The sequence below is a fragment of the Protopterus annectens genome, chromosome 2.part1 (genome assembly GCF_019279795.1).
Source record: "Protopterus annectens isolate FY-2018-M chromosome 2.part1, PAN1.0, whole genome shotgun sequence".
Classification (NCBI taxonomy): Eukaryota; Metazoa; Chordata; order Ceratodontiformes; family Protopteridae; genus Protopterus; species Protopterus annectens.
The window spans coordinates 1,962,102,986-1,962,130,875 of NC_056729.1; the positions used below are offsets into that span (position 1 = coordinate 1,962,102,986).

General features: G+C 38.5%; 1 protein-coding gene across 1 annotated transcript in view; it reads left to right on the top strand.

The window, feature by feature from the left end:
• Positions 1-27,890, top strand: part of LOC122794706 (interleukin-6 receptor subunit beta-like) — a 1,250,292-nt gene that overhangs the window by 302,888 nt on the left and 919,514 nt on the right. Inside the window, exon 3 of the mRNA XM_044063351.1 lies at positions 20,082-20,193. Coding sequence (XP_043919286.1) covers positions 20,082-20,193 — 112 coding nt within the window. The remainder of the gene's footprint in view (positions 1-20,081; positions 20,194-27,890) is intronic.

Below are 27,890 nucleotides of genomic sequence, written 5' to 3' on the forward strand. Positions count from 1 at the left end.
ATGTCAGAGCAGTATCCGAGGTAGTCGCTATGTTAGACAGTATAAGTTCAATTCTAAAACAACATATAAGGAAGTCACTCTCCAAATAGTAAGCTATCGATATGATATAGTCACTAGTAAAGTAATTAAGAATCAATATGATATAGTCACTAGTAAAGTAATTAAGAATCGATATGATATAGTCACTAGTAAAGTAATTAAGAATCGACATGATATAGTCACTAATAAAGTAATTAAGAATCAATATGATATAGTCACTACTAAAGTAATTGAGAATCGATATAATATAGTCACTAGTAAAGTAATTAAAAATTGATATAATATAGTCACTAGTAAAGTAATTAAGAATCGATATGACATAGTCACTAGTAAAGTAATTAAGAATCTATATGATATAGTCACTAGTAAAGTAATTAAGAATCGATATGATATAGTCACTAGTAAAGTAATTAAGGATCGATATGATATAGTCGCTAGTAAAGTAATTAAGAATCGATATGATATAGTCACTAGTAAAGTAATTAAGATAAAAGGAAAAGACTAATCATGACTTTTTTTTTTATGCCTGTATCACTTGTTTTTGTTGATATTTTTTTTATAACTTATAATCAGAATCTCTACAATGTTTTTTTTTCTTCAATTTCTCATATAAACTATGTGTGTAACATAACCTTTGTATAATCTGTATGTGGAATATAATCTTTGTATAATCTGTATGTGGAGCTTTTCTCCCCAGGACTCCATTGAAAACGGGTTATTTAGGCCCAATGGACTATCCTGGTTAAACAACTGCAAATAAATAAATAAATAAATGAAAGCCCATTCTGGACTTAAGCCTAAATGAAGTCATAAAAATTCCAGAATATATTGTTTCAGGGAGAAACCTATTTATTTCTGTGACCTTAGAAGTCCTCTTGCCCCTTCTAGCCTCTCTGATTCTACTGGAGGCATTAGATCTCAGTGATGCCTATCTCCACATCCCTATCTTCGTAAGATGTAAGCAATACCTGAGGTTTGTAATGGGAGGTTGCCATTACCAGTTTCCCTCTCTGCCCTTTGCTTTGGCTTCTCCACCCCGAGTTTTTAGAAGATGTCTGGCACCAGTGATATCTTAATTACAGGACCAAAAGCATCAACATCTGTCTTAATCTGCACAACTGCTCTGATTTATGAATAAACTAAGGAGCAATTGACAGAGATTTGGGATGAATGGCTTGGCTTAAAAAGGCCCAAGTGGTTATTAGTCTAGTACACACCTGTGAACCTATGAACCTAAGCAGATTCAAAGGACTCTGGAGTTCATCCTGTAGTACCTCAACAGTTGAAGTTTCTCTTTGAATGACCAGTAGCTTTTTTATGCTACTAGAATAGTTTTCTCCCAGGGATCTGTTGGTGACCAGTTCAACAAAAACTCATCTGACACAGAAAAACGTGGAGTCTGTTTCTGTCATTTTTTTTTTAGGATATGCTAGGGAGATCAGTAGCAATAGACAGGAAGTTCCTGAGCATTTTAGGCTGCACGGCATTTACCATATTCATGGTGCCCCTAGCCAGACTGCACTTGAAAAACCATCAGTTGTCCCTAAATATCTCAAACCAGTAATCTCACTCCTTAGAACACATTAAGCCAGTCTTACCCTATGTAAAGATAGAGCTGCCAGCATTCTCACTGTCTGACTCATACCATCCCAGTCCTACCCTGTGTAAAGTTAGAGCTGCCAGCAGTCTCACTGTCTGAATCATACCATCCCAGTCCTGGCTTTGTAAAGATAGAGCTGCCCGCAGTCTGTCTCTGAATCATACCATCCCAGTCCTACCCTGTGTAAAGATAGAGCTGCCAGCAGCATCCTCCTGCTCCACTCTTCATTCTGACGTCATGGTTGTTGGTGTGTCTTCAGTTTCCAGAGTTATAGAATGGAAAGAAGAGTGGAGCAGGAGGATGCTGATACACATGTGGAGGCTGGTAATGGCATCCCAATTCATACGCACGCTACAGTATCTGCCACAGCAGAAGCGCAAACTATCAGTGGCTACACATCAAAGGATTTAAAAGCTAGGAGTAAGTTGACGGGTTCTGAAGTCAACTTAGCTGCTGGGAATGGTTCTTTTTCTTTTCTGCTACCTATACGGATACCATCGCAAATTAATTGGTCTCCACAAGGTGCGACAAGGAAACGGAAGATGACCGAAGAGAAATACGAGTTTCAGAAAAAGGTACTGAAATCTACAATGAAGACTTAATTATAAACATTTCTAACTATATATTAACTAAACAAGAAAAGTCACTGTTAAACCGTGGCCTTTCTTTTATTCCATCTAAGACTGCTGATGTGACTGACGTTGTAGTAGATTTAAAAATGTTTATAAGACGAATTGGTTTAAGTTTAATGTTTGGTAATACTGCAGAAGGAAAGAGGAATGCTTTTGTGAAACCTTCAACCTTCATGCCCATAAGTCATCCTATTTTAGAAGCCTTTGAGAAGGCATGTGAAAAAGATTTGTTTGAACTATATAAAAGTGGTAATAAACCACAGTTTTATAATTTAAGTTATGAGGAGTTTCTTAGTATAAAGGAATTACAGAACAATTCAGAAATAGTTATCAGACAAGCGGATAAAGGGGGTGCAATTGTTATACTAGATGCACTAATATATGATAATAGTATGAATTTGATGTTAAGTGATGTTGAAACTTATGGTACTTTGAATGCTTTGACTTTGAATGAATTAATAAGGAATGTACATGCTGAATTGTATGATATGCTGCTTTGTGGTACAATTGATGGGGATTTATATAAGTTTTTACTAGTAGAACAACCTACCATACCCATATTCAGGGGGTTACCAAAAATACATAAAGCTTTGGTAAACCCCCCCATGAGACCCATAGTCTCAGGCAGGGGTTGGATACCAGAACCAGCCTCCATCTATGTTGAACAACAACTGAGACCCATAGTAAATGACACAAACACAATATTAAGAGATACAAAAGATTTTCTTGAAAGCTATGGTGACTGTTTAGCTAACTTAGAGACTAGAAATGACATGGGGAAAGAGTTACTTGTAACCTTAGATGTGGTCTCTTTATTCACATCTATTCCTAAAGACATTGGAATGGAATATTTAAGGTTGTTTTTGATAGAGAAAGAAGTACCTAGGAACTTGATTTTTAGGATTTTAGCACTTTTGGATTTAATATTAAATAATAATGCATTTGTATACAAGGAAAGTTATTATCTACAAATGAAAGGGGTTGCCATGGGCACCCCGTGCGCAAATTCCTATGCCAACTTAGTGTTGGCTTACTGGGAGAACACATATATATTAAGGAATGAACATTGTTATAGGAATATAAGATACTATAAATGTTTTGTAGATGATGTCTTTTTGATTTGGGCAGGCACTGAGAGAGAACTTAATGAATTTGTCCATTATATAAATGGAACAACAACATTTTTGAGTTTTGAATGTAAAAGCTCCATATCCAACATGGAGTTCTTGGATGTACAAATATGGAAAAGTGAAGGTGATGTACATTTGGAGATGTATAGGAAATCATGCTGGAAGAATAACATCTTACACCGTACTAGTATGCATCCTAAGCATGTTTTTTCTAATATAGTCACAGGACAGGGTATGAGAGATTCCCGACTTACCACAGATGAGGAAATATTTAATAAGACACAACAAGTATTAATGGAAAATTTTAAAACAAGAGGTTATGATACACTTGAGGTGAATGAAGCTCTAGTATCTGTTAAATCAAATAGGAATAGTAGAGGAAAACCATATTTGTATAGACAGAAAAGAGATCAAGGTTTGAGAAATAACAATAACCATACACAAAGTTATAAGAGACTAACTATCCCCTATTGTAATTTAGATATGAAAATAAAAGACGTAATTAGGAGAAATTGGAATATCTTAACAATAGATGACAAGATAATAGGGATAGTAGGTGACAGACCCAGTTTCACATATAGAAATATGAAGTCGCTTAAAAGATTATTATGCTAAGAGAGTGAGGACCCCAGACCTGTTAGTTCAACAAGAATTGGAACTTTTCCTTGTAGGAGTTGCAACCAATGTACTTTTATATCTGGTAGTAATAATTTTACACATCCAGACACTGGCAAGACTTATCATATGAATTTTTATGCTGATTGTAAGTCTAGAGACATTATATACATTGCTGTGTGTCGGACTTGTTCATGCTTTTATGTGGGCATGACAAATAGAAGCCTGAGAGAACGTGTCAGAGAGCATGTATATGCAATACATAAAGAAAACAAATCCAATGCCCTAGCTAATCATGTTTTACAACAAGGTACATCACATAAATTTAGTTTTACAGTGTTAGAATTAATAAGAAAAGCCAATAGACTAGGTAATATTAGAAATTATACTGAAGAAAGGGAAAACAAATGGATTTTAAGGTTACAAGGACATAAAGGGCATGGTTTGAATGAACGTGTGACACTTAAGCCTTTTTTGGCAGCACGTCCATATGTACATTAAATTTCAATTCAATATAGAAGATGCATGTGTGATTTGAAATATTTTAATATATTTTATATGATATATTTATATATGCTGTATAAATATAGGGATGTTTTATGAAGTGCCTTTTAATGAATGATTAAGACAATATTAATTAATTGATTGATGTTTTTGATTGGTTCATTGCATTTTTGAATAGTATTTAAACAGTTTGATTTTATGGTAGTTATTCAAGTCTGATGAAGCGTTCTTGAAACGTGAAAGCGCTTACTTGCTGCAGCATTAAAGTATTTTATTTATTTTTATTGGTCGTGTTGAGCCGCTTCTGTTCTTGGACTATTGGTTGTTGTTGTAGTAGTAGCTGGAATGGAAACATATGAGAGAGATGTAAGTTGGGGAGTTCAGTATAGTAGAATGAGTAAGAGCTCAGAAGGAAGTTAGAGAGTTCAAGATAAGAGAATAAATAGTATTTCAGAAGGCAGATGAAGGAAAATTACTAGCAGTTAACAATAGTATGTAAGGTAGTTGCAGGGTTTAACAATAAAAAAATTCAACATAAAAACAACATTTAAGGTACTCACTAGCCAAATAATAAACAATAATCTAGTTTGTGGCCTTTGAGAGACTTATAAATGTCTCGTGCAGTATTTGAGGTGGTTGCTAGGTCAAAACATTCTGGATTCAACGTCAACAGTCTAAATACAATTTAAACAGCATGGAAGATTAAACAAGTTAAAACAGTTTAAATTCAACTTCAACACTTTAACAGCATATAAGGTTAAGCAAGTTAAACAGTCTAAATATACTTTAACAGCAGTGAAGGTTAAGTAAGTTAAACAGTCTAAATATACTTTTAACAGCATATAAGGAAGAAGGAAGTCGTCAGCCAGGTTATAAGTAGTAAATCTATTTTCAGGCACTTGCGGGACTTAAAAGTGTGTCAGAGCAGTATACGAGGCAGTCAGTAGGTGAAACAGCCTAAGTTCAAATTTAAATAGCATATAATGAAGTCACTAGCCAAATAATGGGCAGTAAAGACTATTTTCAGGCACTTGGAGGACTTATAAATATGTCAGAGCAGTATCCGAGGTAGTCGCTATGTTAGACAGTATAAGTTCAATTATAAAACAACATATAAGGAAGAAACTCTCCAAATAGTAAGCTATCGATATGATATAGTCACTAGTAAAGTAGTTAAGAATCAATATGATATAATCACTAGTAAAGTAATTAAGAATTGATATGATATAGTCACTAGTAAAGTAATTAAGAATCAATATGATATAGTCACTAATAAAGTAATTAAGAATCAATATGATATAGTCACTAGTAAAGTAATTGAGAATCGATATATTATAGTCACTAGTAAAGTCATTAAAAATTGATATAATATAGTCACTAGTAAAGTAATTAAGAATCGATATGACACAGTCACTAGTAAAATAATTAAGAATCGATATGATATAGTCACTAGTAAAGTAATTAAGAATCGATATGATATAGTCACTAGTAAAGTAATTAAGAATCGATATGATATAGTTGCTAGTAAAGTAATTAAGGATCGATATGATATAGTCGCTAGTAAAGTAATTAAGAATCGATATGATATAGTCACTAGTAAAGTAATTAAGAATCGACATGGTATAGTCACTAGTAAAGTAATTAAGAATCGATATGATATAGTCACTAGTAAAGTAATTAAGATAAAAGGAAAAGACTAACCATGACTTTTTTTTTTTTATGCCATCACTTGTTTTTGTTGATATTTTTTTTCTAACTTATAATCAGAATCTCTACAATGTTTTTTTTTCTTCAATTTCAGATATTATAGAACATTACAAAAGTCCTCCTTTTCATAATGCCTCCACCTTTGGATCCAAGCAGCATTTTCCATTCTGAAAGCTGACCTTCTAGCTAGTGACTTTCTGCTAAACTAGCACATTTAATTGGGTCAAAAGATGGTTTTAGATGATAGCTGTCTAAAATAAATGAATGAACGAGTAGGTGAATTCAGAAATAAATACCTTGCAAGCAGTGGCGGCTGGTGACTTCAAATCAAAGGGGGGCTGCAGGGGATAGCTGAATGGGTGGGGTCAATAGGAAGAGGTGCGGCCAACTAGAAAGGGGAGGAGCTATGCTCAAAACCACAAAAACTAACTTTAATTAAATATGCTGCCCTGGGTGCCAAACCCTCATTATGAGAGTCCAGTCAAGACAAATGAAGTGTAAAAGAATAAAAATATTTAAATGCATTGGCTGCATGACAGCTTACTTAATATCTAGATGGTAGCAAAAATGTTGTGAGGCATGAAAAAATGAATTACTTTTTAAATACATTACAGGAATGCCAGTCAAAATCAAGTATAAGATAAACAAGGAGCACTCAACTCAAACTACTTCTCCTTGCACTGCAGTTCTAATTATAATTTATATTCAGCTTTATTAAAGCACCTTGCACTGCAGTTCTAATTATAATTTATATTCAGCTTTATTAAAGCACCAAGTAACATGCTGAAAGTAGCAATCTCTGTGATGCCCCCACTTGTAAAAATGTTTCTTATCCAAAACAGACCTGCTGCCTGACAACTATCTACTTGTTTCATGGGGAAAACACGATCAAAGTAAAAATGAAAAGCAAACAAGAAACAAGCTCAAGATACATTGCTTAAATTATTACTGTACAGGTTATGGACCACACATGAATGGCATTCTGTTTAGATTACTGGTAAAGCCCTCAGAGATCACTAGAAGTCTCCAACAAGTGTAATGAGCTTCTTAAAATAATGTAATCCTGTCCTTTACTACAAATACTGTCATATGCATTTCAATATCCAATGTTTATACATTATCTAGTTAAGTATTCTCTGCATGGCAACAACAGAAAGGCTTCAATGTTGGCAATTCTTTAACAGTATGCTTATTAAAGCTTACTTGCATGTTATGATCTCAGACAAACTTAATTGATGGTCATTAAAGCATTGCTACTTAAAACACAGAGCAACAGGCACTTTGAGTAATAAGCATAAATCAACAGTACAAAAATATGACAGAAACCAGACCATTCTGCAAAATCGAACAGATGAAAAGCCACTGTAGTACTTGTGTCTACCTTGTATGGGGGGATACGCTGCACATTTACACTGCATAACTGATCCTTGCTTTGCTTGGACACATCTAGACTCACTACATGGGGGAGTGGGGTGCAACAAGTATGTCACAATTTGAAATGTCTCTGGCTGACGGTGATTGGCCCTAACACATTTGTCATACCTCTCACCCTCAGGGCAAGAAGTCTGGGCAAAGCCATACATAGAAGTGGGACAAAGGCCCAAAAATAAGGACAATTTTTAAATATTGTTCTTATAAACTTAGAAAAATAATAGAATAGGTCTTGCATTAGTATGAATTTTTTGAAGGATATGAAATCTGAAACTCAAATGCCTGTCATTATTTTCTAACTTCAGTCTTTAATGATTTAAAACTAATTTGCCAAAAAAAACACAATTTTATGAAAGATGAACCAAAAATGTGATGCAACAATATAAAATAGCCACACAATACAGCTGGGAACCTGTCAAAGAAGGCACACTTTAATATTAGTACAATAGTAATGCTAACTTGAGCAGCTGACAAAATAAAAGAGTCTACATGCATTTCTGAAATAAAAGTAATCTATAACTCTGATTATTACAGTTATTTCTTAATTATAAACCCTCCATGTTTTCTTCCAAAATTGTTATTTTGCAGAGGGATTATTAGGGGAAGAGCAACATTTTGAGCCAAATTCAGGGACAGTTGAGAGGTTTGGCTATGCCTAATTCTATAAAGCAATTCGCATGTACCTCTCAACCTGCTAATGTAATAAATCTGGACAAGGCCAAATATATTGGGGGAACATATAAACAGTACTAAAAATTGTTCTTGTATAAACTGGGACAGTTGATAGAACAGGTCTTACTTTAGCATGCATTTTTCTGTAGGTTATGAAGTCTGAAACTAGTGTGTCATTATTTAGTGACTTAATTCCTAAATAATTTGCCAGAAAACAACAAATTTTTTGAGGAACAAACCAAAAATAAGAAGCAAAAAACCTATTCATTCTTTGAAAATCTGGACAGTTGGGAGGTATAGTTCAGCAGGGGCTGTCTAAGTTTGCCGCCCTACCCCCTCACAAAACCATGGTCGAATGGAGCCTCCCCCTGCAGCCATTCCAATGATTCATTACTTTGCTATTTCACTCCATTTACCATAAACACTAATGTGCATACTGATTTACTTCTATGATGATTTGAACTTCATTTGAAAGTTTTATTTTGCATTTTACAGCACAAACACTAAGACATCTGCTAAACAAACTTGGCATTAAAACTTCTCTGCCCTTGAAACTCTCATTGAAACAACATTAAAACCCACATTCAAAGAAAATACATTTTACCTGTGACAGATAAAAATTAATTTTGGGCTGTTTTCAAATCATAGGCCCCTTGCATATGAAACATACATGTGCTCTTTGATACACCTTCCTATTGCTTTGAACATTTTTCCAGTAAACAATGAAACAAAACTGCCCAATTCAGAACATTTCCATCATAAAAGTCTACTCAAACTTCTACAGTCCACCATTATCAGTAAATATGCACAATTCTACAGTCCACCATTATCAGTAAATATGCACAATCTCTGAAGTAGTAAAAAAGTAATCTAAATAATTCCACGTTAAATAAATCTGTAATGAAGAGGTTGCTGCTAGCAGTCACCTTTATATTTCATGGTTTCATCGAACAATAAAGTGTCTGATACCCCTGAGGAATAAATTGCCTAAATTACATTAAAAATAAGCTAGTAATATTGCAATAGGAAATGGATGGCAAACTGATAACAGGCTCATAATTAGTATCTTAACTTTCAGTACGGCAGCATTCACCCCTTATGGAAGTAGAACCAACAACCTTCTGCATCAAAAGCAAGTACACAGCCTGTTGTGCTATTAGCACTAAACTTCTCTTCCCCTGCAGCTCTCAGCTCCTTGTAAAATCTACTCAATACTCAACTGCATCTCAACTTCGCAGCACAAGACGTCTGGAAAAAGCCAAATTTATTGGGGTGGGTCAAATATTGCTTGTATAATCTTGGAAAGCTGCTAGAATAAAATGCTGTGTTACCACCATACATTTTACTGCCAAAGTCCCTGTGCAAAAAAGAGTCAGAACAACATACCACTATGCCAAATCACCTGCTTTGTAAAAGAAAAATGCTGTTTTACAACCGTACATTTTACAGATAAGGACCCTGTGCAAAGCAGTCAAGAGCAACATACCACTACGTCAAATCAGCTGTTTTGTGAACGAGAGGAAGACTGAAACTTAAATGGCTATCATTTAATGAATTCAATTCTCACCATAGCTGTCAACCTCTTAGCACAAAACACCTGGACAAACCCAGTAATGAGGGAATACAGCCCTCAAACATATTCAGTGAATTCAGTTCTTGCCATAGCGGTCAACCTTAGCACAAAAAACCTGGACAAAGCCACTAACAGGGTATTACAGTCCCAAAAATAAGGAAAAATTTCAAATAGTCATCTTATAAACTTAAAAAATTGCTATAATAAAAGGTTGTGTTACTATATATTATTGCTAGAATAAAAAGTTGTTTTACCATGTATTTTCTGAAGACTATGAAGTCTGAAATTCAAATGCCTGTAAATTTTACTTCTGATGGAACAAAAACAATTTTCAGCAGAGGCCTAGGGAGAAATACTGTAGACATGTCTTTGTAAAATGGCAGGACACCAGAGCAAATCCACACAAACACAGATATAAGATGCAGACTCCACAGAGAAGGCACCCCAGCCAAGAATCAAACCACAAATCCTGTAGCTATGAGGCAACAATACTGCCACTGCACCATCAAATATGTAAGAAATTAAACATTCAGAAACCTGAAGTCTGAAATTCGAATGCCTGTCAATTTTATTTAACATTTGTTAATCAGGACAGTCTGACTTGGAACAAAAAAACAATTTTCAGCAGAGGCCCAGGAAGAAATAATGCAGACATGTTTTTGTAACATGGGAGGACACAAAAGCAAACCCACACAAACACAGGGAGAAGATAACAGACCCCACAAAGAAGGAACCCCAGCCAAGAATCAAACCTGAGAAGCTGCAGCTGTGAGGCAACAATGCTACTACTACACCATCAAATATCAAGCATTGCAACATTTACAAACCACAGATATTATGAGGAACAGATCAGATCAAATATGAGGCAAAAATCTGCAATTTTTTTACAAATGGTGGTGGGTAGGGAACTCAAGTCTTTAACACCTGCATACAGGGTACAGGGTTCAAGCCTGAGGTATTCCCTACCACACCACCATGAGCACCTGGGGCATTTACACACACACACCTATTCAAACAGTAAAAGCTAGCATACATCCCCATCTATTCAAACAGTAAAAACTAGCATACATCCCCATCTATAAATTCAAACAGTAAAAACTAGCATACATCCCCATCTATTCAAACAGTAAACATCCCCATCTATTCAAACAGTAAAAACTAGCATACATCCCCATCTATTCAAACAGTAAACATCCCCATCTATTCAAACAGTAAAAACTAGCATACATCCCCATCTATTCAAACAGTAAAAACTAGCATACATCCCCATCTATCTATTCAAACAGTAAAAACTAGCATACATCCCCATCTATTCAAACAGTAAGCATCCCCATCTATTCAAACAGTAAAAACTAGCATACATCCCCATCTATTCAAACAGTAAAAACTAGCATACATCCCCATCTATTCAAACAGTAAAAACTAGCATACATCCCCATCTATTCAAACAGTAAAAACTAGCATACATCCCCATCTATTCAAACAGTAAAAGCTAGTATACATCCCCATCTATTCAAACAGTAAAAACTAGCATACATCCCCATCTATTCAAACAGTAAAAACTAGCATACATCCCCATCTATTCAAACAGTAAAAACTAGCATACATCCCCATCTATTCAAACAGTAAAAACTAGCATACATTCATATAGTAAAAAGCACCATACTTTCAAACACACTTACCTGTCCTGGCTGTCCATTCTCCATAATATCCCAAACACCCACGCAATACTCCAAGACCCGCAAGATTCCCGAGATCCAAACCCCTTCCCGACAAGACTACTGCAGCAATTCCTGACTGCAACACCAGCAGTCCGGCCCCGACGCGTTTTCCCAGTGAGTCTGTGCACTTTAAAAGTGCACAGACGTCTCCTCTGTTCTCCTATTTGGACTGCCGGACTGCCTGGAGCATGCGCATAGACTCGCAGTAGTCTGGACTACTGCGCATGCGAAAAGTCCGCAAATTTTTAAAAACTTTTTTTTTTCTTTTTTTTTTAATTTGTTTTTAATTCTTTTTGTTGAGGGGGCTGCAGTCCGACAGTCCAATAGCACGGGCCGCCCCTGCTTGCAAGCATTTACTAAGGCTACATTTAACAGCTGTCTCTTGAAATGTTGACATTTCCAATGCTGAGTCCTGATATGTTGAGAAAAAGACCGCCAATACAGAAGCAGAGTGAATATCGTGTATTGCTTTTCTCCTTTAAACTATTTTTTTTTGCAGGAGGACAAGCCCCCTGCACCCCACTGGGGGGAGACTCACATATCAGAAACTTGTATATACTAACTCCAAGACTGACATTCGCTGGAAAAAAGGGAATATTCAGAGAAAGGGAAGTCTCAGACCTAGCATATGTAAGTTTGGATTTTCGGTCATTCAAACTGCACATTCCATGACTTGGCATTGTGAATCTAGGTAGTTCAAACAGTTACAACATTTAACATGTTTTCCTGTGTTACTATTTTACTGAGTTACTGCTGTCTCATTACAAAACCTTATATTGTCTTCAGATGCAGTATTAGATTTTATAACTGAAAGTCTCATGAAGAATAAGAATGTCTGTCTAATCACCTATCTATCTCATTAGGTGTCCCGCAAGGCTCCATATAGGCCCTGTCTTGTTTTCCATTTACATCAATGATCTCCACTCAGCCATTCCACTCTTCACATGTATTCAATACGCAGATGATTCTGCTATTGTCTGCTCAGCCTCCTCTCTAGATGAACTACAATCCCAAACACAAAAAGCTTTCAATACAGTAGAAAACTGGTTCTCCAACCGCTGCCTCTTACTAAACACTAAAAAAACTAAACTTTTACTCTTCACACCTACCCAAAAGACTACCCCTTTACACTTCACCCTCACATCTAATAATGGCACCCTTATTTCCCCTGATCTGACCATTAAACTCTTAGGAGTCACAATTGACAATAACCTCAACTTTGACCCACACATAAATACCACAGTAAAAGTAGTCAACAGAAAATTAGGATCCCTCTATAGAATAAAACCATATCTATCACCATTAGCTAAATCCACTATAGCTAGAACTCATTTACTCTCAACCCTTCTTTATGCATCTCCCATCTACACTAACCTCTCCAAAAAGAACCTCAACAAACTAGCTATATCCTATAATAACATTGCCAGATTTGCTACTAGCTCCCCTTATAGAACTCATCACTGTCTTAATCTAAAATAACTAGGCTGGCTTGAACTTTCAAATCTGATACAATTTCATCAACTCCCAATAACTCACAAGGCCCTTAATCAGCCCAACAATACTCCCATACTCTCTAGCTTTATTACACCATGTAGTAATCTCAAAAATTTACAATCCTCAAACAAAATCCTTATGAATATAACTAAATCTAAAAACTTAGCAGGTGATTACTTGTTCTCCAACTCTGTTGGAAAAGTATGGAATCAATTACCACCTGATCTTACATCCCAGACCTCTCTCCCACTTTTTAAAAGACATCTAAAACATTACTTCAATAACCACTGGTTATGCTCCTGTTGTAACCCTGACTAACATTTTCTTGTCTCTGATCTTCTACCTTCTCTAAATACTAAACTTCTTAAAATACCTTAATATCCTTTTCTCTCATATAAATTATATAAGTGTACTATCAAACTAAGACCTACTAAGATTTGTTCAAAAAAAAATGTTATTCTTCTATATTTTTGATATAGAATTTATAACATAACTCTCTGTTATAATTATAGCTGTTTAAAACTGTTTTTGATGTCATCATTATTGCTGCATAGGACTGTCTCTATGCTTTTTGTTACATTGTACGTTATTTCCTGGAGCTTTTCTCCCCGGGTCTCTACTGAAAATGGGCATATATCCAGTTAGACTAGCCCGGTCAACAAATGTAAGATAAATAAATAAATAAATAATGCTATGCACACCAAGAAATTGTGAAGCCTTAACAATACATCTTGGACACACACACACACACACACACACACACACACACACACACACACACACACACACACACACACACCCACGTTAAATAACTTCATTGAGGAGACACGGATAGATACAAGCCCTGAAGTATATATATTTATTTAAAATTATATCATATGAAAATAGTTTGGGATGGGAAATATATGCTGTCCCCCAACACATACACAGACAGACATATAAAGACAGTATAATATCAAATTACAGTTTGACACCAACTCTCCTTAATATAGTTTTAGCAATGTCTTCAAGACCATTTTTATTAGCAATGTGTGCTTTCTAGATTCAGGTCTGGCACTATTACCGTGCACTCTGTCAACTGTGCATGGTGCTACTGCATGTATGGAATAACAGAGTAGTTTACAGAATGTACCATTCATCTTCAGTACAGAAGTCATTCCCAGATGTAAACCGAATGAAAAATGTAGCTCTATAGAAAGACTTAAAATTCCGTGGATAATTATGAGAAAAGATTATTTAAATACTTTACGTTGGAGACAGTTTTCTGCCTCACAAAATGGGATTTAGAGATATGTACAATGTAAGGAAAATAAGAGTAATTCAAGCAAAGACGGGGAAGGAAAAAGTATTTAATTAGAACAAGCAAACCCAACCTGGGAGCATAACAAAGTTATAGGCTCACAAAAGGCATGAATATGTTTGTGGATTTTGACACAGATAAAGCCGATACAACTGCATAAAGCCATTAAGTCCGAGTGACACACTAAACCAGAAAACACTGTATGTGTGTGTGCGCTTGTGGGGGGTGCAGTGTCTTCATTCCTTACATACCTCTGAACTTAATATATCATCACTGAAGAAGTAACATCTGGGGGGTAAATTCTGTTCCAGATTAGTGGGTGATGTCCGTCAAATCCCAAATTATCTTTTTTGCACAAAGGTCAGAATGTATAAAAGCAGTCAGCAGAGTGTAGTACTTCCTGTGCAACGACGTAAGTGCTAATTGCATTTTCTGATACTGTTAGGTGGTCATACCTGCTAGCGTTTAGCCCATTCTGCTTCACTATGTACTGCATCACAAATGGGAGAATAAGTTTGTAAACGTTTTCAACAGAATAATCATATTATTATACAAACTATAAGGGAAGTAAGCCTGAAGAGAACGTGTGCCTAGCAAAAATATAACACTCAAGATGATCCTACTGCTTCTGGGAGTGCAAGACATCAGGCCAGGCATGAACTTTAAGGTATCCACCAAATCATTAAGCCTAGCCTTGAAAGAGGCAGAGGTTTCACTCTGCCTACCATGTCCAGGCATTTTGTTCCAGAGATGGGACAACCATTCAGTCACAAATCTCTCTTTCTAGCACATTTTGTTTATGTGGTGATGCAGGTTAAGTTTCTTGTGTCACTTGTTTGTGAAGCAATTATTTCGGTAAAGAAATAAGAGGTCCACTAAGGTGAGACCTTTGATGTTTTGAAATGTATGACATAGATGCACAAATCTATAACACAGAGTACTGGGACAGAGTCTGACTTGATAGTTAATATTTTTTATGTAAGCAGTCATTTTTGTCATAACCTCTGGGGCCTTTAGCTCTCTGATATGTCTGGCTGAGTGTCTGACACTAAATCAATGGAAAAAGATGTGACTGCAAATCTATCAAATACATACCAAACAGTACACTAATATGAAGCAAGCAAATCCAGTGGAACAACACTGAATCAAACCCATCTCCATAGTGTTAAGGTTAGGGTAGTTTTCTTTTTTTTAGCATAATGTTTAGGGTTGGAGTTTTAGTTAGGGTAGGGTTGTGGTCTCAGTTAGCATACACAAGTAAGAGTAGAGCAGGTGGGCTAGTTCCATCAGATTGTAATCTGTCCATTGATGGACACCCTAAGTACATGCTGAAGGAGGAATTTACTCAATAATTATCTGAATTAGGGCATACTACAGAGAGACAGTTAATATCTTTTGACCTAGATGACATACCTTTGGATATCAGCTGTACTACACAGAATAATTTCTTAACCAATGTTACAGCATTGTTAAGAAAAGTGAAGTAATTTTCTTCCCAGGTATGACATCTCTGATACCCATGTTAGCGTGAAGTCAGGTATTGCCTATTCTGTAAATTGTGAATGAAAGGTGTTTCCCAAGGGCAGCAATGCTGCAATTTTTACTTTTTCTCATTTAGTTAGACCCCTTTCTCAGTACACCATTGGCTTGTGAAAACTAGTTCTTGTTGAAGCACATCTTTATAAGCAAGGGAAATGAATGATAATACACATCTTACAGTCATCAATGAATATGGTTAACTATAGTTCAGGGTTTGCAGTTTTGAGATTGCAAAACTGTACATTATATAGGAGGGGTCCAAGTACTGAGCCCTGCTGTATTCCAATGATCATTTTCTTACTTTCCGAAGGGGCACCTGCCATCTTTATTGAATGACTTCTACCTTGAGCCAGTTTGCAGTCCATATTATTGCATAAGAGTTAACCTTTAGTTCTTTTAACTTGTTTACAGTGCTAGTGGAGAAGAGAGTTGAAGGTCTTTGCCTGGTTCAGATGCATGTACAGATGAATATGGTTAACTATAGTTCAGGGTTTGCAGTTTGGAGATTGCAAAAGTATACATTATATAGGAGAGTCCTACCCCATAAGTAAGGGTATTTCATCCAGGAACAAGGAGGTCATAACATCCCTGTACTCCTTCCTTATCAGACCCATTATCAAGTACAATGCCTCCTTCAGAATGTACCCTGGCAAGCACATGCAGCAGCTGGAGAGACCACACAGCTTCCCGACCAGGAAAATCCAGGGTTTCAAACACCTGTCCTATACAGATAGGCCAAAAGCCCTGTCCCTCTACGCAGTCTCATACCGACTGCTCAGAGGTGACCTGTGTTTGGCATGTAAGGCCATCTCAGACACAGCCTTGATGGAGTTGCTGCATATGCGTAAGTCATACTCTACTCATGCAACCCACATGCAAGGCCTCAACCTGGTCTATGACATTAATAGAACTTGTTATCAGGATATTTTTATGTCCCAACGATTCCCCCATCTGTGGAATAGACTCCCTCTCCATGTGAAGCAGAGTACCTCACTAGCCCTCTTTACGAGGAACCTGGACGACTGGATGGGAAACATAAAATACACCCCTGGGATCCCAACTGTGTCCCTGTTGAACAAGAGAAACAGATACTGACTTTGTGGGAACATGGGTGAAATTCTTGGATAGGCTTATAAGGGCCTCTGGGCCAATAGCCTAGTATTGTCCTATGACCCTATGAACCTATGACTGAGTGACCACTGTTTACTGCCCCACTAAGTAGATATGATCTCCCTTAACTAAATCAAACTTTTGTGAATCTAGTTGTATAAGGGCTTCAATATCATAGTTTTTGAAGACAGATGTGATACATTGCATGCTTTATAAATCTGGATAGTTAGTCCAGTGGTCCTGTGATTCCCAGGGTCTGTGGCCACAGTCTATGACATGGCTGCCCTTATGCAGGGCCATTGGCACAACAGTTTTCCAAAGGTCAGGTATGTACTCTGTGACTAGCTTAAACAAGTGTAGACGGGGTATGAGGGTGTGTTTGGGGCTGTTTATTAGGCATCAAGGTAAATTGTTTGGGCCCATAGAAGTGTGTACTCAGTTTTAGAGAATACCGCTGCAGCATGTTCTGTAGAAGGCAAGTGGGACTCAAGGATTTTTGGAACTGCAATGGCTATTTCTGGAGTAAAGTCTGCAAGAATATTAGCTGTGTATTTAGGATCAGAATTCTTAATGCCATTAATTCCTCACATTGCAAAGTGTTATTTCTCATTTTCTTAATGTAACTAAAGAAGCATTTGTAGTTGTCTTTAGCCTCAGATGCTAGCTTCACTTCCTGTTTGGCTTTTTGTCTTTCTAGTAGCCGTTTTCAGTTCCTTGCTGAACTTTTTGGTAGTCATTAATGTGGGTAGATTTATGAAGAGACTTTATTTTTTTTCTTTTATTGCAAAGCTTGTTTATTTTTAAATTTCACACTAAATTCAGTTCTAGAAAGTCGGACTTCAGGATCTATGTACTCCTCATGTGGGAGTAGAGTTCAGATCAAAAAGTAGCAGCTGACGCTTTGGGGTAGTGGTGACATTGTAAGTAGTCTCAGGGAGGTTATCATAAAATTTAAGTAAGTCTGTAATAGTTAAAATCCTTGAATTCAGAACAGTTTACTGTTGTGGAGTTAGTGGCTTTGGAGGAGAAGGTTACTAATTTATGATCTTATGTAACCAGGAATGGTCATACAAAAGGCCTAGTACACTTGGGGTGAGTGCTGGTGCAGGCCATGTCTAGAATGATTCAGCCCCTTTATGGGCTGGTTTTCTATTTGTTCTAGGGAGTAATCAAAGATCAAAGGTCAAAGAATCTTCATATATACTCAACAACAGAGGTGTAAGCACACCAGTTAATTGAAGGATAAATGTAATGTAATTCCCCAGTGTAAAGGTATTTTTTGTTAGGGGTAAATCAGTAAATACATTTAGGAACCTAACATGTCCTACTGGCAACATGGATGATGTGGTATAGCAGCTATAACTTGATAATTATTCTAATTTAGGTTAATCTGGAGTTTGGTAACTTGAGTGTTTGGGTCACAGAAGATTTGCCTAGAGATGATATTCTTTCTCTCTGTCTCTGACAAATACGTAGATGCCGCCACATTGTCCTTCCGACTTTAAGGCGTGGTAAGGGTTGAAACCAGGTATGGAGGGGTCCTGTCTTTGCACTGAAATCAAGTCTCAGTTACAATACATACATATGTATGTTCTAGATACAGGAGAGCCTTAAGATCAAGCAGTTGGCCATTGAGACTTTTGGCACTGAGGAGAGCAGCCTTGGTTTAGCCAGGATTAAAATTTGTAGTATCACTATTCATTATGTCAGAATGGCTAGTAGCTGGACTTGGCTTAAAAAAGTCACTATGGAGGCAGCAAAGACATTGGTCAGTAAGCAGAAGCCATGGAAGTAGAGGGTTAGGCCATCTCTGGTAAAGCAAGTTAGCTTGCCTTCCATCTCTTTCTAGGCTACCACATACTGGGCATTCCTATAATGGCACCAATTAGCTTCACCAATTATTGAATTTATTTACTTTGTGTTTATATTTAGGCATTATTATGGGCAAATGTGGGAATCTACTCAGGACAGAGTTTTGCCTGCATCCAACACATGCTTTTTGGGATCTAACATGTTGCTCTATAGATCCATCAGGGATGAGTGCTGCAAGTCATTCACAGCCACATAGACAGCCACTAAGTCATATTTATATTTGCCTGGAGTGAGGGAGTAAAGAACCCATGTGATATCATGGACCCTGGTGACAGAGAGACAAGAACTGTTGCCCTGTCTTTCTCTAATCTCATAAACATAGTGTCAGTGTGCTTGACATCGGAGACACCAATTATTATTACATTACTAGTTGTAATCCCTGACTTTGTGGTAGTGGAAGGCTTAAGGCCCACAGGCTGGTGACACGTTTTTGGAGTGAGAGGATGGTGATGTTGTCGTGGAGTGTTTATGATCAGACTTAAATCCATCTGTCTCTAGGAAGTTTGGGAAATGGTTTTTGACAACCTCAGCATATTCTGGTTTGGTGGGTACATTTGTGTCTGATTGGTGCCATGTGGTGCTCACAGAGCTTTGTTTTAAGTGAGAGATTTTCTACAATGTGGATATCAACATCTGTTGCAGATTGTATTGTGAGTGTCAAGTATTAGTTCATTGTCCATGTGCAGACACCTAGTGCTAAGAGGCTGGCCATGTCATGAGTAAATTACTTTATAGTCAAGTCTTAGATATGGCTGGAGAAGAGATATAATGCTCCAGTTACAAATAATCAGTATACTTCTCTGAGCTGTGCTAACAATCGTACTACTGCAGTGGTGTGTTTCATGGAATCCTGCTTTATGGACTCCCACTACATGCATCATGCTCCTTTCTGTAATGTGGGAGGTAGCGTGATTTAAATCATGTTTAGATTAAAATCTAAACAAGTCGTGTTTAGAAATATTACATTTATAAGACAATTCAGGAATATACCATATTATGGTTTCAATGATAATCTATTAACTTACACTACAGAAAAAAACATGTCAAATAAATACATTTCAGTTTGCATGTACTGTTATCTCTCTATTTGCTGCATTATTATGTTGTACCACAAATACGTCTAATTGCATTTCTTTTCACAGGGAATCCCTGGGATCTGAGATGTTTTGTCACACGACCACGATTGGATTTAACATGTATATGGAAAAAAGAATCTACTCTCCCCACAATGAATTATACATTAACTGCTGCATGGTAAGACAGAATATTTGATCTTGTTTCTTCCTTTCATTTATAGAGGGACTATTTTCTGACAGTCATTTCTATTGAAAAATAAAGCATATAAGTCACATTTAAAATGATTCCTCTCCTAAGCTTTTAATTTCAGAGGGCATTGCCTTTGTTTACTTTGGGGCAACACATACACTAATTAAGTTAAAGTTCTTTTCCATTTCTAAAATAATGATTTATCTTTTTCACTGTAAATTAAATAATGAACTTAAGTTAATACTTGCAAGCATATTTTGATGAAATACAGTGTACTGTCCTTTTAATTGTAGCCAGGGTAGCTCTTCTCTAATTTACTCCGAATATATTGCCATGTAAAAGAAGTCAAACAACTAGAGTAGCTGAAGTGGATATGTCAGAAGAGAAAGACTTGAATATTTTATTTTATTCATTATTAATTTGTAAACCATTTCAGAGCTTCATCTAGCTCATCTCATACCCAATGTAAGTTCCCTGTTCTGGCACACCTTGCTCCTGGCTGGGGCAGCTACATCCTTTGCCCTGCCCCACTTCTGAACCAGGTAAAACTGACTAGAAACAAATGCATACCTATTAGCCTGTAGACATTGAAAATAGGTAGAAAGGTTCTTGAAAAGTAGGTACAGTCAGAAAAAAGGGGCATTTAATTAGCATAAAATGTGATTACCATATTGCACATAACTCCTACCACTTCCAATAGGATTAGGATACTACTCAGAAAAGCAAGTTAAAAAACTGAGAGTGACAAAAGTGACTCAGAATATACATGTATTTTCTATCTTTGGCAAAGGATTAAGCAAACAGATTGCCATTAAATGTTTTTAATTGTTAAACAAGGTTGTTTCTGTATGGGTAATCTTTTGCTGAACTCCTCTAAAGGCTTTGCCAAGGCCCAGAGTGTTTAATAAAATTTTATAGTCTGGATCTCTTGCTTTCTTGTCAATTATTTTTTGTAGTTTTCTTGTTTCTGGCATTCCACACTAGCTGCCTTTTTCTTTTTTTAATTTACATGTTGTAAATACTACTGATTGTGTTACCATGTTCATAGAGGTCTTTATTATAACATCGAAGTCTTAAAACTTCGAATGTTATAAAATCGAACCATTTAAATCGAAAGACTATAACATCAAACACTCAGAATAGCAATTTTTTTCCCAGGGAAAAAATTTGCTGTTCCGACAAACATACACACAACACAAGCACAAATAATCCACACACATACACTTCACAAAACGCTACACTAAACCATACATACACTACTAGCTATCCACTTCCCTTAACCCAACCCTAACCCTAAGGTCTGTAAATACCGCACACTCACCTTACCCGCTCCCTAACCCTAAAGTCCCTATCGCACACACCTTACCCGCTCCCTAACCCTAAAGTCCCTATCGCACACTTACCTTACCCGCTCCCTAACCCTAAAGTCCCTATCGCACACTCACCTTACCCCCTCCCTAACCCTAAAGTCTCTATCGCTCCCTAACTCTAAGGTCCCTATTGCACACTCACCTTACCCGCTCCCTAAACCTAAGGTCCCTGTCGCACACTTACCTTACCCGCTCCCTAACCCTAAGGTCCTTAACTGTCACACACTCACCTTAACCCGATCTGTTCACACACTTACTTTAACCCAGTCCGTAACCTTCGCTCCACAGTCGAGGAAATAGCAAAGCTGCAGAAACGGCCCACTGAAAACTTTCCCTATGAAAGTATTCGATATTCTGCAGCTTCGCTATTTTCAGCATTCGGTGCATAGGGTTCAACATTTTAACATTTGAAGTTTTAAGAATTCGATGTTATAATATAGACCCATTCATAGGATCATAGCAGATTGCTAGTCTGTTGACCCAGAGGTCCTTTTAAGCCTAGCCATTTAGATCCAATGTAATACAGGAGAAGTGCTAGTCAATACCCAAAACTGGATTTAATGATGACTGCCCAAGCCCAGCAGGGTTGTGGGTGCTAACCCCATTAAGAATTTACAGTGCCATATCCACTCGTTCAGGTTCTTCTTGAACAGTGTCAAAGAGGTGCTCTGTTTATAGGATCATATTAGTACAGGCTAGCTGTCCTTGTGGACTATTTAAGGCTAATCAGCTTTCCTTAGGGAGAATTAAACCATGTGTCTTTTGTCTGTGAGGTAAACACCTTAACCATTAAACCAACGTTGATCAAAGTTGCCTTTTGTCGGACAAGAGTTAAATACTGAGACCCCAGTACATGTGTTTAGGGGAAGAGACACCACCTTCTACACCACAAAAGTCTGACCTTGAGTAAGCTCCAGAGTTATCTAACATTCAGGCAAGCCAGTTAAATTTTGAAGACACTCTGAGAAGATTACACTTTTATGTTTGTATATATCAATCAGTCTATCTGTCTGTCTATTATCCTTTGTTTGCAGGAAAGTCCAACTGGGCTAAGCCCCTTTTCAGCAGATTCCCTAGGAGAAAAGCTCCACCCTATCTACAATTGAATGAGCTAACAGTAAAGCTATCTAATATATAATTTACATCATGTTAAACTCAGACAAGTTTGTATAACAGACCCATAACCGGCAGATTACTATAGTAAAACTGTGAGAATTTAGTGATATTTGATTTGACTTTATAAGGTGGGCAATTAGTTACAGTGTTTGTAAAAGGACAGTACTCTTATATTGACAGGTGTGATTTCATTCGGATTTTAAATTACAGATAGGATAATAATTAGAATACGACTCACTTTTTTCAGTTCAGGGTTCCTAGCTTGCAGTGGGACTGTGGTAGAAGACAATCTGAATACAAAACGAGTCCATTACAAGAACAGAGACACACACACACACACACACACACACACACACACACACACACACACACACACACACACACACACACACACACACACACAAACACACACACACACCCAAACACACACACCTAGGGCAGTTTGGAATACAGTCAGGTTACCTACTTATGTGTCCCTTGGATGTTTGAGGAAACTGGAGTCTCCAGCATTATTGTACCCAGACACAAGATGGATGTGTAGATTGTGTAGAAAAGGTACTCCAGTCAAGAACTGAACTTGAGAATCGAATACTGTTAGGTAGCAATGACATATGCAGTCATCTTCAATAAAGCATCAAACCTTTGTCCATCGTAGCCAACTAAACTTAGATGAAACTGAAGATGTTCTTCATGTTTCACTGTTGCAGTCATCACACTTGGGTTATCCTGCCAGGGGTACCCCACAGTCAGCCTGAATACCAGAGGCTTAGTATTTCTGCGTCAGTTGCTGTTGCTCCAGGACTGATGTCAGGTTGTCAGTGGTATATAAACAGGCAGCCGACACCATTACATCAGTCTTTTTTGCTGAGGAGCCAGATGCAGAAGCAGTTTGCATGAGTGCTGGTTGGCCGCTACCTGAGTTTCCTTTCCAAACTGAAGTTGAAGTCTTCTAAAGCTAAGTACCCCATTGGGGATCCTTTTTTCTTGCTCTAACCGATGTCAGAAAATTTTAACAATTGTTTCACCTGTAGAAAGCAAATACCACACCGAGACTTCCATTCTTACTGTGTCACCTGTTTAGGCCCAGACCACGACGTCCCCCACTGTCACTTTTGTGCTTTGTTCAACACCAGAACTCTACATCGTCGGGCCTTTATTGTAGCTAGATCTTTTCGGTCGCAGTCCTCAAATTCTGATATGGCTTCAGTAAGCCTTCCGACTACCGATCTTCTGAAAAAATGTAAGGATAAAGACAGAGACAGACCGTACAGGTCCAAAACTGCGAATGACACTTCAGTTAAGCTAGTGGTCAATTCTCCCGTCCTCAGTGAGGCACTTTCACAGCCCCTGAAGCCCGCTTCTGTGGATTCGTAGGCCGCTACTGAGACTCTTTCGGAGTCCAGTATGCCATGAGACTCTTCTTCGACTAAGGATCCTGTGGATGTCTCTACCATGGATGGGTCCGGAGTCACTTAGCAGGCACTGGCTGCCAAGGAAGTACTTCACACTACCGATGCTTGACACAGACTGACGACTTCTTTTGCATTTTCAGTTCTTTTGAAAACTACCGAGTTTTTAAGGCCCAAGGTACTAACCATGCCCAAAAAAATGACAACTCAAGCTCAGCTACCTGCTTCCTTGCCTCAGTCTCAAATGCTTAAAATGGTGGAAGACCTTATAATGCTTATTAGGGGAGGCCAGGCTACCCCTTCCAAAAGAAAAAGAGAGTTGTCTCCAGTAGTTTTATCTGAACAGAAGTCCGATGACTCTAATGCATCTGAATATGAAGATATGCAGCCTCTTTCTGCTTATGAGGATTCTGATGCAGAGGAATCAATCCCTTCAGCCTCTCCACCTGAGGACTTTTCCTTTCGGGAAACCCTACATACTTTAAGGGATCATTTCCAATGGGAATGTCAGAACTATCCTCAGTCAAAAAAGAGACTCAGGGAGTTCTTTGATCTACCACAGCACAGACCTCTGGCCATTCCTTCTGTCCTGGATGTTGTGGATGATGTTTTTATGGAATCCAGTCTGACTCCAGACACCCTCCCACCTGCTCCCAGGAAACCTGACAGGTATTATAGAGTCCCTGACTCTCACAAATTTCTTTTTAAAAATCCTACTGCTGACCCTGAGGTCATATCTCAAGGAACTAAAGGAATCAAAGCAACTTCAGCTAAGAATCCCACCCCTGCAGAATGGGATTCCCGAGCATTAGACAGATGGGGTAAAAAAGTATACACTTCTGCTACTCTTGCTATTAGAGCATTAAATTGTTAGTTCCACATGCTAAAATATCAGCAGCATACCATGGAACTCCTCAAATAAAAATATCTTCTTTTCTAGCTTGCAGAAAATAAAGAGTTACAAGAGTTAATGCATTCTGTAAGTCAAGTAACTAAGGACACCCTATAATGTGGTTTAGATGCCCTAGAAGCATCTTGCAGGGAAGCAGTCACTGGTTATGTCTTTAGAAGGCATGCTTGGCTTAAGGAACAGACCTAGCCAGACCATGTCAAATCCAAATTATTGGACGCACCCTTGAACAAAGACAGCTTATTTGGCACCAAGGCAGAGGAGGTCTTAAAAAAGATGGAAGAAAAAGCTGAATCTATGCAGACAGTTAAAGACTTCTTACAGGTACAACCACTAAAGTTCAGTAGGCATTGCCCCTCCAAGTACTGGTCCTTTCCTGCCTCCTCCAGGCCAGCTCAGCCCAGACCCAGGTGAAGCAGACCCTCCCGACAACAGCCTCAAGGAATGCAGAGATCTAAGCAATGGAGTTCCTCCTCTACAAAAACAGGGAGTGCAAGGCCACCCCCATATGGTAAGACCTCACAATGACTTTATACTACCACTCCTTCCCTCTGCCCACCTGTTTGTGCCCCTAGGAGGACAACTCTCCTTCCATGCAAGCAACTGGGCCACCATTACCAACGACCGCTAGGTATTCAACATAGTGTCCCATGGATACAAATTTTATTTCCACACTCTGCCAACCCCAAAAGGGTTCCCAGATCTTCCTCCAAACCAGTGGGCAGAGGCCAAAAATCAAGTCCTTTCCCTGTTCTTCATGAGGGCAATAGAGCATGTTCCTGCAGAACAGATAGGCCAAGTTTTCTATTCCAGACTCTTCCTGGTACCCAGAAAAGAGGTCACATGGCGCCCCATCCTCGATCTATCCATTCTAAACACCTTTCTGGTGATACCAAAATTTAAAATGCTCACCCTCCAGCAGCTTCTACCTATGCTTTCCAGGGATGCTTGGTTAGCCACCCTAGACCTAAAAGAGGCCTACCTACACATCCCAATCAGGGAATCATGCAGGAAATATCTACATTTCAGGGCAGGAGCTATGCACTTTCAGTGCTCTACGCTTCCCATTGGCTTATCTACTGCTGCCAGAGTTTTCACAAAATGTCTGGCTTCCGCCATTGCTTTTTGCAGAAAAAGAAATATTCAAATTTACCCATACTTAGACGACTGCCTGATTCAGGCAGACAATCAGGAACAGCTGCTACAGCATCTGCCCTTTGTAAAGGACCTACTGACCTCCCTGGGGTATACTATCAACGAAAAGAAATCAAAATTAGGCCCCACACAATAAATTGTATTCCTGGGAGCAAGCCTGGACACAGCATCTCAGATGGCATTCCTTACTGCAGAAAAACAAGCCTACCTAACAGACTTCTTCACTCAGCTAGCCACCAGAACCCAGTTAACCGCAAGGAAAATTCTGCAAGCTCTATGGTTCACAGCCTCTTGTATTCTACTCATTCCATATGCTAGACTGCATATGAGGAAACTACAATGGTACCTAAAAAGCCTTTGGTGTCAGCACTCTCAAGACCTGGAAACTCTTATACCAATGATACCTTGTCTAAGGAAAGATTTTCTTCGGTGGGTAGCAGCATGCAACCACAACAAGGGACTTCCCTTCTCACAACCCCATGCCACTCAGACCCTAACCACAGATGCATCAGACTATGCCTGGGGTACTCACCTGGACAGCAGGTACATTCAGGGACAATAGAGCCCAAATCAAGTACATATGCACATCAACCAAAAAGAGATGTTAGTTGTTCTGCATGCTCTGACAACTTTCAGACCCCTACATTCCCCGGGACCTCTACTGATCAAAACAGACAACACCACAGTGATGCGGTATATCAACAAGCAGGGAGGGACTCACTCTTATCCTCTCTGCAGGCTTGCCATGACCCTTTGGCACACAGCCTCAGCCATGCAACTGCACCGGTTAGCACAATTCCTGCCAGGCTGTCTAAACACTCTGGCAGACAACTTAAGCAAAACCCTGCTAGACCCACACGAGTGGCAGCTAGACCACAGAACCTTCATCCTTGTAACCCAGAAGTGGTCCAATCATCAGCTCAGCAAATTCTGCACCAGGGAACCTCACAGCAAAGCCTGGAAAGTGGATGCTCTATCCTTCCAGTGGGTAAACCTCTCAGTCTATGCATTTCCCCCGTTACCACTCATTTCAAGGGTTCTGCTCAAAATAAGGAAGGAAAAATTGAGGGCAAACCTGATTGCCTCAGACTGGCCACACCAGCACTGGTACCCACTGCTGTGCAGCCTGTCACCCCTGCCACCACAGCACCTACCTCAGATCCCGACACTCCTAACCCAGACAAATGGAGAATTCATGCATCCCCAATTGCAAACCCTGAACCTGGCAGCCTGGCTTATTCCCTGAACTCTCCTCAAGCTGCCAGCCTAAGCAAACAAGTTCTAGATGTTATACATGAGGCCAGACACCCCAGCACTAGAAAATTCTATGCTGATAAGTGGAAAAGGTTTTGCACCTGGATCCAGGCTAAGGGAGCCAGAACGGCACAGCCCTCCCTACCTCTCATCATGGATTACCTGGCAGACCTACTACACAGGGGTCTGTCCTTCTCTTCTATTAAAATTCATGCCTCAACCATCTCTGCTCATTTCAGCACAGAGCCTCCTCTTTTCTCACACCCTCTCATCAAACAGTTCCTAAGAGGGGCAAACAACTTAAGGCCATCCAGAAGAGTGCCTACCCCAGCATGGGACTTTAACTTTGGGTTAGAAAAGCTCACCCTGCCCCCCCCCCCTTTGAACCTGCAGCTTCAGCAGAGTTCAAATTTCTCTCTTGGAAGACAGCCTTGCTTCTGGCCATCACTTCACCTAGAAGAGTATCAGAGC